This window comes from Echiichthys vipera (assembly GCF_963691815.1).
Source record: "Echiichthys vipera genome assembly, chromosome: 15".
NCBI lineage: Eukaryota > Metazoa > Chordata > Actinopteri > Perciformes > Trachinidae > Echiichthys > Echiichthys vipera.
This window is the reverse complement of record NC_139840.1, coordinates 9,834,127-9,848,155: the sequence shown is the minus strand read 5'-3', so window position 1 is coordinate 9,848,155 and position 14,029 is coordinate 9,834,127. Positions and strand designations below refer to the sequence as shown.

Sequence of the window (14,029 nt, the reverse complement as noted above, 5' to 3'; positions counted from 1 at the left end):
CTTCAAGGATTTGTAATGACTATCAGCAATCATCTCACAAAGTCATTAGTGGAAAAACTATAAAATACACTCTTCACTGGCAAGGGGATTGAGGAGCATTATTATGGCCAGCTCAACTTAAACAGCATGTAGCTGCTACACTAAACAGACATTACTAAAGTCCCTTTCACACATGCACTGCAAACCTGAAATGATCTAGACATTACCCAGTGATGCTGTATGCAAGAGCAAATATTCAAATCAGTTGGATCGGACGTCCAACAGAGTTCACCCTGCCATCTACCAAAGTCTGTGTAATCTCTGATTGAGCCTATGTGTGAATAGAGCCACTCATGTGCAGAGTATTTACAGTGAGCGAGTGGGCGTGTTGATAACATTTCTATGAGACGATATTCAGGAAAAGGGCTGATGCTGGAATCGTCAGACAACTTCAATGAACGGCAAAAGACTCGGTTGTTTATGATCAAATTACAAACCAGCTCTGTCATCACGGTGTAATACGCGTCATGTGCTACCTGCTGCACGGCCTTCCCCTGTGCCACCTCTTGTCAAAACTAAACAGAGTATTTCCAGTAAGTGAGAATGCGTCTGACATAGAGAATCTTCTGTTATGAGCTGCATATGTGAAAGGGAAACTCCGGACACTGTCCGCACCCCCTAACATGGTCCGGAGTTCCTATGAGAAAATGGCTATAGAAACCAAAAAGCAGACATGTGCAGGGAAACTGGTTCAAAAGAGCTGTTTAACGAATGCGTGCAGTGTTGTGTAATGGTGTGAGCCAAGGTGTTCAGACAGCACCTACGTGCAAAATTCTTCTCACCACTTGAACTTGAACTCTTTGGCAGTGTGAAATGGGTGGGCTTGTCATTTAAGAGTAAAAGCCACAACACAGAGGGAATGGCCCACGTTGCAGGTGCTGTGCTTACAGGGGACAATCATAAATGAGCCATGATGTCTAAAATCTTCTTTACTTCTTCCATGCATCATGAGCAACAGTCTATTGAGAGTAAACATCCAAAGACTAACTGGCCAGGTGTTGCGTCACATTAGAGTACAGTTCAAGCTGCATTGACACAGAACTTGGCCTATTTTACTAAACCTGAGCACATGACACAGCTCTGACATTTCAACACTAAAAAGGGACACAACTAACTTTTGGCAAAACAACTTTTAGGCTGCAAGTCATCATTCGTTCTGATGCAAACAAAGAACTATTTTCATTTCAAACACTGACCCTCATGTGCTTGTATTTTGTCCAAAAGGAGAGTTGAATTCTGTAAACGTTAGACCGGTTGGACGTGTGGCAAAAGGGAAAATGGGAATTGAATGGAAATAATGATGTGTTGACAGAAAGTAGCTGAGAAGAACTATACAAAAATAAAAATATATATTAGGAATGCACGATCCAATATTAAGATCGGATATCGGCCCCAATATTGACAAATAACCTTGGGTATTGAATTATTAATCAGATCCATGGACCGATGTAGTTTGAATTCCTGTTTGCACTTAATATTTAAAAATATGGTTCATTACTGTCTGTTATTGAAGTTCCTTTACTCTCAGGTTCAGCTGTTACATTTAATTTTAATTTTCAGAAGTTTAAGCCGGTGCACAATTGTTTATTTTAATAACTTAATAAATAAAAACCAATTCAGCACATTTGTATCAATGTTATTTTTGTTAGATTTTGTTTTACAAAGTTAGGGAAGTAATGTTTAAGTCAGGCCTGATGCCTTTAGTCTCTTCCACATTGTGAGGTGTACAGTTTATTAATTCAACAATGGTATCGGATCGGTATCGAGTATCGACCGATATGCAAAGCCCAGGTATCAGTATCGATACTGAAAAAGTTGGATCGGTGCATCTCTAATATATATAAGTATTTGTTTCCCTATTCACTTTCCCTTTATATATCACAATCAACTCTAAATGTGGCGCAGCTTTGTCGGCTTCATGCCACACCCATAGATGCCTATAAATAGTTAATGAAACGGCCCAAATCAATATTCATTCATACTGCCATCATGTTAATGAAAGCATTTTCATTCTCACTCGGTGCCCTTATGATTGCAGTCAATAATCAATAGCATCAATTACATTTGGAAATCAGGACACTGCTGCAACTTGTACCTTTTTATTTTCACCGTTCCCATGAACCATGGGAACAGTGCGCGGCAGTCGGAACCGGCTCATAAACCACTCGTCCTCATTTGTCAGTAAATCATCTTGGTCTCTGAAGATTCGGTCCCTCTGAATCTTTCCATTCTTCCCATCCTCTAACAATGCCAAATCTGCCGATGTGCGTCATTACACATTGTGATGGCATGCCTTTTTATACTTATGCATTTGACTGTATGTAAAAGGCTACAGGTGTGGGAATTAATCAAATCTAATTTAGCACATTGAAAACAACAATTAAATGAACTAAAGCCATGAAAATAAAGACTCTATAAAACACAATGATATATGATAACCATATAAAAACTGTGCTCGTATCTGCCAGAGGCATCAAAAACAGCATCAAGGTCTAAACATTATTTGTCCTGTTCACTGTATTATTCATGAGAATAAACTCCATTACATGCAAGTATTGTTTACTAATTAGAGAAAATATTTGAGTTATGAGGGTTTTCTTCAAAGACGTCTTACAACGAATTTACAACCCTACATCTGGTTGTTGTTGTTTGCTTTGCACTGCAAAGTAAATAGATCAAACAGGTGTTTGTGTATTAATTGTAGGAATGGCTTTTGTAAATGATTAATGAGAGGCAATATTCACATTTATTTTACACAGTGGTCTCTGGTTAGAGGTTTCTAACATTTTATCCTTCCCCCGCCTGTGTTACTGTTTCTTATTGCTCCCATTTCTTTGCATATGCCTGGGTAAGAGTGTGCATGGAGGATTGCACATTCTCCCATAGGTTTTTCTAAATCCCAATGTTTGCTTAGAAAGTAGCTTGCGCCCTTTTCTGTGCTTATGTCAGTGCAGATTGCATGACTCCAGTTCTGCCATAAATAATCACAGATATCACATATATTACATGAGGATAATAACAAAAAACAGCTTACTTCTTTGACAGTGGTTCTGGGTCCAGCAGCGTTCACCGAAGTGTCCGTTGATGGTGGTGGTTTGGCAGGTGGTCTTTCCGATGGCCGTCCCGGGGCACACATCTCCACACTCTCTGTCGTTCTTGTTAGCCATGATATAGTTGTCCTCCACTGTGTCCAGGATCTTGGACCAGTCCAGAGTGGAGAGATAGCAAAGATCTGGGTTCTTCTCAATTCTCACAGCTCCTCGGGTGATGTTCATCAAGCTATGGAGGCCGATCTCTCGCAGCTGGAGCATCTCAAACATCACTAGGGCATAGTTGAAGAACAGGTTGTTGCCTCTGATGACGGTTAGGTTGGGGAAGAGATCGCTGAGGGTCTCTAGGCCGTAAACTCTGAAGAGCAACAGGTAGTCTGTGACCACTTTCAGTTTGGGAAAACTGAGGCCTCGGAAATCTTCGGGCTTGGTCCTGAACATGAGTAAGATCTTAAGGTGGCCTTCGATCACAGTGCAGTTCTCTAGCGTTTGTAGGTTGGTCACATTGTTGCGGATGTCCTTGCTTGGACAAACTGAAAAGACATAAAAGGACAGATGTTATCTTTAGAAGCTTGACGTCCTATGGGTAACTAAACAGTATTGCATTATGAATTGGAAATGTTATGACTCTCAGACATGAAAAATTTTAAAAATCCCAAAGACAATTTATCTTGGGCTATTGTTGGCAGATTCCAACTGCTGAATGTGACTGATGCGTTAGGCAAGATGTCTGCTCTGTAAACTGGAAAAACAGGGTTGAAAAAGTCAGACAAGTTCTCAAAGAGGAAAAAAATAGATCTCTTGGTAATTAAAGGGGATATTTTACTGAAAAATATGTGGTTATGTCTCTGGCTTTGATGAAAACCAGACCATCTTTGCTGGCATTTTGTTTAGCAACCACGTATCTGGCTGTGAGCCACTGTCGAATATGGAGTGCTGTCATCAGAGTGAGGCTGTGCTCATCCTTGGTTATTCTGAGTTGATTTGTGGAGTTGTAACTCGAGACTATAAAATAGACTAGCTGATGCATTAAAAATATTTGTCTGAGAGTGGGATTGAAGTACTAATGGTCACATATTGCACCTGTAGTAGATTTGTGTCTTTGTCAGTCATCACTCATGGCACATGATCCTGGTTGATGAGGAATTACTCAACTATGCTATTGCATGGACAACTTACACTTTTACTTTGTCAACCATTTCAATCGCTACTGTACCACACTGATTTATCTTCACTTGCATAATTTTTTTTGTCTTTGATTCAAATTTTGCTTTTACTTGCCTCATTTTCTTTTTACAGTTATTCTATAAGCTTTGTTGGTAGGTGCCTGAGGGCTATGATTTTCATTGCCAACAAATACGACAGATTAGAGCGGTACCGGGAGCATTATCCATCACCGGAAAAATCCACGGCTTAAGGAAGAAGTACCCACACAAGAAGGAGGAAATCACAAAAGGTATGTTGGCCTGCCTAACTGATAACATTGACTAATGTGGGTGTCTGCGTCATCTTCCTAAAGGTTCCTGTTTTTGCCCGTCCTGACTAAAACACAATCCTGAAACTTTAAAACTAAAACAGGGTTAATATTGTTTCTAAACATCTCCGTTTTAGGGGCTCGAAACACCAGAGTAGTGTGGATGCAAGGCGTGAACAAGAGCAAGAGATACAATACTGTATGGATTTTTAATCAGATAAAACAAAGAATAGAAGCAAATCCCTACAGATGGTACGGTGGACGCAGCACATTTTGGGCCTTTTTACTTGATAAAAATGCCAATTATCAAGATACTTTAATACTATCAACTAATTGATCAATTGTGTCAGCTCTAGATGAATGTCAACAGTACAAAAACTTCAAGTACAGAGTTCTTGAAACCACCTGCAAAATACATTAACACAGGTTTTCTTTTATGAAGTGAGCGGACCATAATGAGGATATCCTCAACCCTTTGTTCTGGAAATCAGCCAAACTCGTAAGCATATTATTTGTGTGACATAACACAAGTAATGATAGTCATAAAGATGCTGGCTTTTGCAGGTGCAATGTGGGACATTCCAGGTCCAACTTAACAGTTCACAGGTCACAGCTGCAGCTGGAGGTGTGCTGCCGTGAGTGGACTGTATTTGTTTACCAACCAACCCAACACTGAGCAGTGCACATCAGACCAACTGCACATCTTTATGGCATCAGCTCATTTAACACCTTCTGTTGCATAACAGTACAAGACATCCGGCACACACAAATAGTGTCCAATCTCTCAGTGCCCAAACAACAAGCTTTTTCCCTCTGTGACCTTAACCAGCATGCTCAGTCTGCAGCGGTTATCTGAAGTTCAGCCTACAACTTTAAGGCCTGTTTAAATACACACAAAATGTCCTAACATGGGTTTAAACTGCAAGCTATTAAAAGACACTTGGCTTGTTAAAAAGAACATTTCTATTTCTAAACTACATTTAGATCTGCTGCTCTCTTTGTGGTCTTGGGAGTACAGCCGAATTGCAAGCATGAATGGCATGCCACAAGCCTGTAATTTCAACACATCCACCTCCAAATGAAACATTTCCGATCAAACTGACGGAAACTGCCAGGAGTTTGCAGCAAATGTAGTCTACTGGTCAATCAAGGAACACATTTACAATTACAAAGAGCCTCCATCTTTCTCACAAAAGACCCCACATAAATTCAAACAAAAACGATTTAATAGACTCTAGCAGTTTACAATACGAGGGGACAGTGGTTCTGTAGTCGCACTAAAGTCAACCAGCAGTGTACGGAGTGACCACTGAGAAGGCCAATCACCACAATCCAGGCTCCTATCAGTGTACACTTTCAGCCAGGCCAGTATTTTTAGCACCGCATTCCCAATAGAGAATCTAATACACTCCAGCCGATAGTGGCTTACATTGGAAACTGGAACATGGCAGCTCTGGTGTGTAAGTGAGGAATTTTAGAGCGACACAAGAGAAAGAACTGGCCGAGCTGACTTCTCCATGTGTGAACACTTAGTTTAGACACAAAAATTTGGCAGAAATAGGAACTTTATAAAAAAAAAAAGTTTCTTTGCTGCTCTGGCGCAAAGAACTGACATTCTGTCCGTGACGACATGACACAACTCAAGCAAAACAAACCAGGTGCATCCCAGAATTTAAATGATCCCTGTATTGTTGAGAAAGAGCAAAAACTGGGAGACATCACAAAAGTTACTATGGAGACTAGGCCAGCTCCAGCTCTCAATACATCACCTAATCTGAGCCAGACAAGACTGAAAACACAGCGATGGTGCTCCGAATCCACAATCAGAGTCATTAGAGGGGCAGATTTTACAGCCTGCACCTCTGAGACGGATGGATTATATCACATATTACTTAAAAATGAGCAGTATGGTGGTTTCTCAGAAATCCAAAGAAAAAAACAAATCCAATTAATCCTACTAACAAGAGAAGATTTTAATTTGTAAAGCACTTTTAAAACACAGAGGTAATCCAAGTATTTTACTAAGGCATAAAAATGCATTAAAATGGCATTTACAAACACAATGAAGATGAAAATAAAACCAACTGAAGCAAAGCACCAAAGTTTATTCTCCCACCTGGTAATTAGCCAGTTTGACAAAACAATCCCCACTCAAGGTCCACTTATTAGCTTTTTTTGGAGCTTTCGGCTGTATTGCACGCTTTATCAGCAGTAATTAAAGTCAACATGGAGGAAAAGTGCTACAAGTGCTATAATAACAGCTGCTACTGAGCTCCCATGTCAACAGATCCATGTCCATCTCATCTATCACCATTCTCCAAATCCACGATTTGATGAGACTTTTGATTTAAGGTCCCGATTTGGTTCAATTTTAAAAAAACAAAACAAATTTTGCCATTCTTAGACTATAGAGTCTGAACTGAATCACATGTGAAACTGCATATTTTTGGGGGGGAACGTCCCACACCAAGGCCATATGGTCAAATTTAAATAATTTACGATTCCTGCTTTTGATTTCCATACCTGAAATTGAAAGCTCATTTCGATACATTTTTGACTGTGCAATTCATGTCACAATTCTGCACAATAATGCAGAAAAGTTGCAAACAAGGCCAGGTAATGAATACAAAGTATAAATACATGGCCGTGCTGACATATTGTCCTCATAATAAATCCAGACTCATTGCCTTTACTGATCATTTTTTACTGCTTTGCATCTAGTCACCCTCAGAGGCCCATTCTGAGCCAGGAAGAACTGATGGCCCTAAATTATTATAAAAATAAACATGTACTGAGCGCTATCTCTGAACATAAATATTGTACATATCTATACATAGGGGAGTTAGCCTTACACAGTCTAAGCTTCACTGTCTGTCCACTGTGCTAACCTACAATCCTTTCACTACAGTTGCAAGCATCAACAGGCACTGAAGCTTCTGATCATAAGAAGGAGGTGGATGGAGGGGGAGGGCTACAGGTTGTTAGACTGATGGCGTATATTATAGCTGGCCCATTGGGGCCTCAGAGAACGGAGGCCTCAATGAGCATGCAGGAACACAAACACTCAGTGATTGCAACACTTCCCTTTTCAAGGTTTCGCTGTTCTGTTGTTTTCCAGCCCAGGCTAAAACTAACCGCAAATTCACAAAATGCCGAGGTCACCGAGATACATGTTCACTGTTTCCAAACGGACATGTGATATAATCCACTTTAAGAAGGGTTGTAAAACATAATAACCCTTCAGTTTAAAGGTACACTGTAAACACAGAAAACAACTTTCAATATTTTATTCTCTCTTCTGAATTAAATAATGACATAAAACTGCTGTTCATGTAGTAAAATAAAAATCATGAAACTTTGAAATTGAGGTTAATTAAGAGGGGTTTGTCATATATTCAACTGCATTACTACAACTCTAAGAGATACAACCTTCTTTGGAAATTTCTCAAGAGTACAGGCTCTCCTATAAATGTCCTATAAAAATCTTGTGCGCTGTGCCGGTGGCAGAGCAGGTTATCAAATGTGCCAGCTGTTAGTTAGGGGTGACATGGCAAGTGCAGCACATTGACAATACAGTACAGTAAAGTAAAACAGTCAAGAGAATGAAATTAAACCAAAGTCATTCAGCCCCAAGTCTTTAAATAGGGTGAAATGGAGTAAAAGAGAGAGCCTATAAAACCACAAAGTTCCCTCTTGGGGTTGTTTGAAGTGGAGGCTGTATGGATGACTCCGAACCAAAGATCATTTGGTGATTCAGCTGCCCACCAGCTGCACTCGTATACACATTATGCTCTTTACCAATGTTGGCAGGGAGGTAATTATTACCTCTAAAGTGTGAGAGCACAATAACAAGCACATTTCCCTTTAACAGGAGCACGTTGTCAGGGACTTCCTTGTCAAATGCCTCTGCTATAACATTATATCGTTTTCAAATGTGAACTTTTCAACTAGGATTAAGGGACATTTTGAGAGTTACAATTATTAATTAATTATACATGTGAAACGTACTCATGACTTAGATTCTTCAGACAGCAGTGGCAGTTTGTCTGTAGGGATTTTGGAGAGGTGGTGGGGGGATGATAGTTTCAATGGCCTACAACTGCTCTCCTTGTCGGGAGGTGTAATTCAAGAATACCAGTCACTGAATTGCTGCCCGCCAACGAGACCTGCTCTGACCAGAGTGGTGCTCAACAGGCTGCCTGTGGCTTCACTGTGAGCCCCTACTGTTTGACACTCTTGATAAAGTGATGTGCTATAATGGCACAACAATACGCTGCAATCTGACATCCCGACCACCTGAGACCTCCACACACAACATAAGGTGGATCAAAGGAGAAGTAAACCGATATTTGTTCCCTGTGTGTTGCCATTAAATCACAGGCTGGGCATCAGTTTTTTAAAAAATAAATAAGATCATTAAACAACACTACTGTGGTATTTCCTTCAGAGAAAGACTAAGATATGATTTAAAAAATATTATCTGCTGCATAAAAAATATGCCTCCGTTTCTTCACCAGAGTCAGAAATGACAAACCTACTTTCTCGTCTTGTACGAAACGAGAAAAATAAACACATTATTTGGATGAAAATACAATATAATACAATATAGGAAATATAGACAAATATAACTGATGATAAAAATGTTTTAATTGAATTGTGTTGCCTTAAGGAACCTGCCTTGGTGAACTCACAGTATAACAGGAAAACTTTCATCATATTAATAATAAAAGTATCATATACTCGGGATGGGCGTGAATGATAGATTCCTCGAGTAGTCCTCGTTTCAAATGAACTCGATTGGTAAACAACGGCACTCAAGTTTTTTGTGTGTGCACGTGCAGCACCTCTTGCTTCTGCACTTGAACCGAGACACAAACATCTTCCGATTTTTTTTCCGTCTCACTATCCAAGAGAAGTTGTGCGACCTACACGACAGGGTTACTGTGCAAGGCCCTGACGAAGTGGAGGGGGGAAGCAATGACGTCACTAGCACAGAGGCACTGGACACCCTCCTCAGGGAGGACTAGTTCTAAAATATGGATGTAGACGAGCTTGAAGTTCGTTTTAGTGAGCCATGCATTTGTCCTCAGACAAACCCACTGGAGTAGTGGAAGTCCAACAGGCACCGTGTTGTGTCAAAGCAGCACCTGCTGATACCTGCCACTCCACAGTGGGGCTGATCATTAACAGAATGCAAACGCAGATTTAATCACATTTTTGTAAGGAAACAATGTTGTGAAGTTGTGGTTGTTAAAAATAAATCATTAAAGGGTAGCTGTAACTGTTTTGATAGAGCATAAGCATTAGGTGTTGGGTAGGCTGTTTTGTTGTGCATCATTATTCCTGCAGGAGGATGTGTTGCGTTCTAAAAATAGATTTGGAAAAAACTAGTACTCAATTGGCCCTCGAGGAATTAATGCGATCCCTCGATCTTAGAATTGACTACTTGTGCCCATCACTATCATATACATAAAAACTAGTTTTGAGCGATATGAATTGGTTTGCCAAATTAAATTCAACGTATGATATGAACTTTTCATATACCCCCATAGCTGAAACCTCAATATGTAGCTAAATATATAATATTATTTTCCATGAAGAGCGCTACGGTCGGGGCAACTGCAGCTGTATTTATATTATATTCAGAATTAGATTAGCATTCAAGAGTCAAATAACCGTAGGGATTAGCGGCGTAGTTGAATCGTACTTTACATTTTGTTTCACTAGTACAAATTGAGCACGGACATATGGCATTTCCAGTGAACATCTTGGAAACGGTGGTAAAACTTAGAAGACGGGTTAAACATATTTGTCATTTTGCAGCAGACTGATTATTTTTTTCATCCAGATTATTATGATAGAGATTTTAGAGACACCTTCAAAGCAGAAATACGCCTTTTATATGACCACTGGGTTTTTCAAAAAAACACTGGGTATTTATCTTAAAGAAAACTGATGTTTAGCCCTGTGACACGCATGTAACGTTACTAAATAAGAGGCCCAAAGCAGGGCTAGCTGACAGTAGGAATTACGCAACATGGTAACTAGGCATAAGAAACATAAGCAGTTACAAAGACAAATCGAAAAAAATAAACGCATGAAATCAATTTGCACTGCCACTAAACATAAGCTTCCATTATTAACTGAATCTTTCCATCAAGCTGAGTTGAACTGTTACCAACAAGTAGCTCAGGAGGTTTCCTGACTTCGACACTGTTCGCTCCAGCTTATGAAATCAGCCAGTGTGAGGCCCAGTTCCCTCTTCCCCTCTGTGGTTCACTCTCAAGTCTGAGAAGAGCACGAAGGGGGGCTGCAGTGCAATTACACAACCTACTTTTGATTTATGTCTTAAAATGTTTGCCCAAACTGGTTTGATGACATCACTGCATTCGCCACTATAATCTGCCTGAAAGGTGAGAGCTTTTCTTTTCCTTCAGAGCGCCTCTTAAATCTAGCTACAGCCACATCGTTCAGTGCTGCAGCAGTAGGAGTTACCTGGGGCTGTGTGTGTACGTTTCAAGATCATTGTAAGGCGGCACAAATCATGAAGCAACGTTTTGTTGAAGAGCAGAAAATAAAAAACACGGAGAATGGGTTGACACATTAGAGCTGTTTAGTTGTATTAACTGAGTGATAATCTTAGAAAGCATCTGTAAAAGCCTATGATATTTGGCAGTCGATCAATCTATATTGACACTTATTCTCTGTTGTAGTCACATGTTTGAAGGAAATGATTGAAAAAGACTGTTGTAAAAATCAGTCTTTTATATACACGTCAATCACACTACAGTGTTAATTGATAGCTTAATATATCTGAATTCCGCAGAGTGGAGCTTTTAAGCGTCATTTCATTTTTTTATATATTTCTAATTTTAAATTCCTACCACCTATTTTAGCATTTTTTTGTGTGTTCACTTCACAATTCAAAACAAAGTAATGACACATGGACTGAACACAAGCCAACATTTCTTCCAACTATGCAAAATCAAGAGTCAAAAATGTCATTTACTTAGCTATTTTTTTTAAATAAGCCTGACACTAACAGTAGAGAAACCATATAAGAGTTGTTTAGAAAGTTTGAAAATGAATAATTGCACATGCAGATCACCAGTAGTGTAAGTATATTTCCTAGTATATGAGACTCAGAGAACTGTGTAATGTCACGTTTATCAGACTTGCCTGTGTTTTGTCCTCATATTTGAAGTGCACACTTACTGTACAGCACTTTGAACTGACAAGTAGTCCCACAGGTTTGCATTTCCTCATACATTTAACCAACATGTATTTAAAGTAACAGATTCACACACACACATTCAACAGTGTGAAACACAGAGTGTGTGTACAATCATTGTGGCATTTGAGAAATGTGAAAATGTCTCCAAATGTTGTTCATTAATTCTTATTTGCCGGCGCTTGGTGGCTGCTGAATACGTAGGGATTGTCAGGAGCTATAGAGGGCTTATTGTTACAGTCCTGCATTGGCCACAACAACAGGTCAAGGCTTTCCCTTTTACAATAACAACCAATTAATTCATCTAAATTCTCAGACTACTTATTTCTTTGAGAAATTGGGTCAAAACATTTTGTTTACAGTTCTCGCAGACTCCAAATAAGTGTGAGTCCGATAAGTGTTAACCTTTGTCCCTTCAATGCAGTGACTGTCTAAAACACCACTGCTGCTGCTGCCTTGTGCCTTTATCAAATCACCATCGCTAACAAAACAGAAAGAAATCTGGATTACACTTTTACAGCAGGGACTTAAGATGTATGCATTGATCACAAGTATGTTTATACTACATTACTGCCAAGCATTTCTCTTTATTTAATGCAACTGCACTGACTATTGTGCATATGTTATAAGTAATAATGTGATGACAAAAATAAAGATGAGGACAACACTCCAGGTTTACTGATTTGTTTGCTACATGAACTAGTGAGGAACTGGACCTGATAACGTCAGGTGTATTTAAACCTATGAACCTCTATCAAAATACAAAAACTTGAATGTATCTATGTAATTCAGATCCCCAGTATATTGGCACAATTAAATAATGTGTAATGTTTTTTTAGATTTCAGTGTAAATCCTCTCACATGCAATAGACAGAAAGTGTGTCATACCTGACAGACAAATAATAGGACCTATTTTTAATCAAATGCGTCTGTCTGTAATTTGTTATTTGAAGGTAATTGGCTTAATTTCCCTTTTTCTTAAGTGCAACATATACACACGCAGTTGTTGTCACCTTTAGATGATTAAAACGCTTAATGTGAGCTATGATAAGATGTGATAATGAGTGGCACTCACCCTCTCCGCTCGCTCGATGACAGCTCATCACGGAGCAGACAGCGGCCAAAACAAAACACAAAGTCCGGGGCCACATAACTGACACCATCCAGCTCTAGTGTGGGCTTAAATACAGAGTAAATCCTTGGCGAGGAGGACAGTTCACACTGGAGGGGAAACACCTTTAGGAAATTGGTTTTGTTTTTCGGCGTGGGCCGACAGGTAAACAAAAATAAATAAAAGACATCCCGGAAGATGGGCGGAGGAACGAATCCAACGTGTTCAGTCCAACACAAGCTGCTGCTGCTGCGGCTAAAGTTAGCCACCTCATGGAAAAGCCCCGTTAACACGCTCCACGGCGGCACACGGGGGGTCCTTTTGTACCTTTAAATGCATTTGGTTGGTTAAACTGGCCAAGTTGTGTTTGTCTTCGTCCGGGAAAAAAACAGCAAAAACAGAGTTGTTGTTGTTGTTCCGAGGAGAAGCTAACGTTAATGCTGGCTAAATGGCAGTTGAGCTAACAGTTAGCCGCCTAGCCTGGCTCCACCACTCCAGCCCAGGCCACAAGTGAAGTTTGCGCTGCCTTTCACCCACTCTCTTAATTCATTTTAAGTTTAAGAAACCCCCACGCACACCACACAGCTGCAGCACATATGCTTTGGAGCAAATAGACGAGTTGCATGCGGTAAAAATCGCAGTAAAAGCGACCGTTAACTTAATTTTGATGCATTTTCGCAGCCGCTTGCTCACTCGATGATTGTGGCATGCGTGGCGTCACGTTAAAAAAAAAATCCCTTCAGGTCTTCCAGCAAGCGCAAAACACCACAGTGGACTTATTACACTTGTGATATAAGGTGTTTTTCTCGGACGGCCCCCCAACAACTCCCGGTGGGTGCAGAGATTTCAGCGACAGCTCCGCTCTCTCTGAAGGCTGACAGCAGACACTTCGCTCCGCTGCGCTTCTTCTTCTTCTTCTTCTTCTTCTTCTTCTTTTCGCTCTTGGAAACAGACACAAATATACATCCAAAGTTGTGTTTTAAGCTCCTGCCGCCACAACCGAGCGTCTATCTGAACGACAGACAAGTGTGTGAAGTGAAGTTTTTGTCTTTTTCTCCGTCCACACACACACACAGAGGTAGATTGTACAGTCTTCTCCCAGCAGGTCCTGTAGGATCCCCTTC

The 14,029-nt window shown here is 40.1% G+C and overlaps 1 protein-coding gene across 1 annotated transcript in view; it reads right to left on the bottom strand.

Moving 5' to 3' along the window:
• The window catches only part of insra (insulin receptor a), a 50,642-nt gene extending 36,613 nt beyond the window's left edge, over positions 1-14,029 (bottom strand). The window contains exons 1-2 of the mRNA XM_083928179.1: positions 12,870-14,029; positions 3,074-3,622 (exon numbers count right to left, since the gene is read on the bottom strand). Coding sequence (XP_083784305.1) covers positions 3,074-3,622; positions 12,870-12,957 — 637 coding nt within the window. The 5' untranslated portion in view covers positions 12,958-14,029. The remainder of the gene's footprint in view (positions 1-3,073; positions 3,623-12,869) is intronic.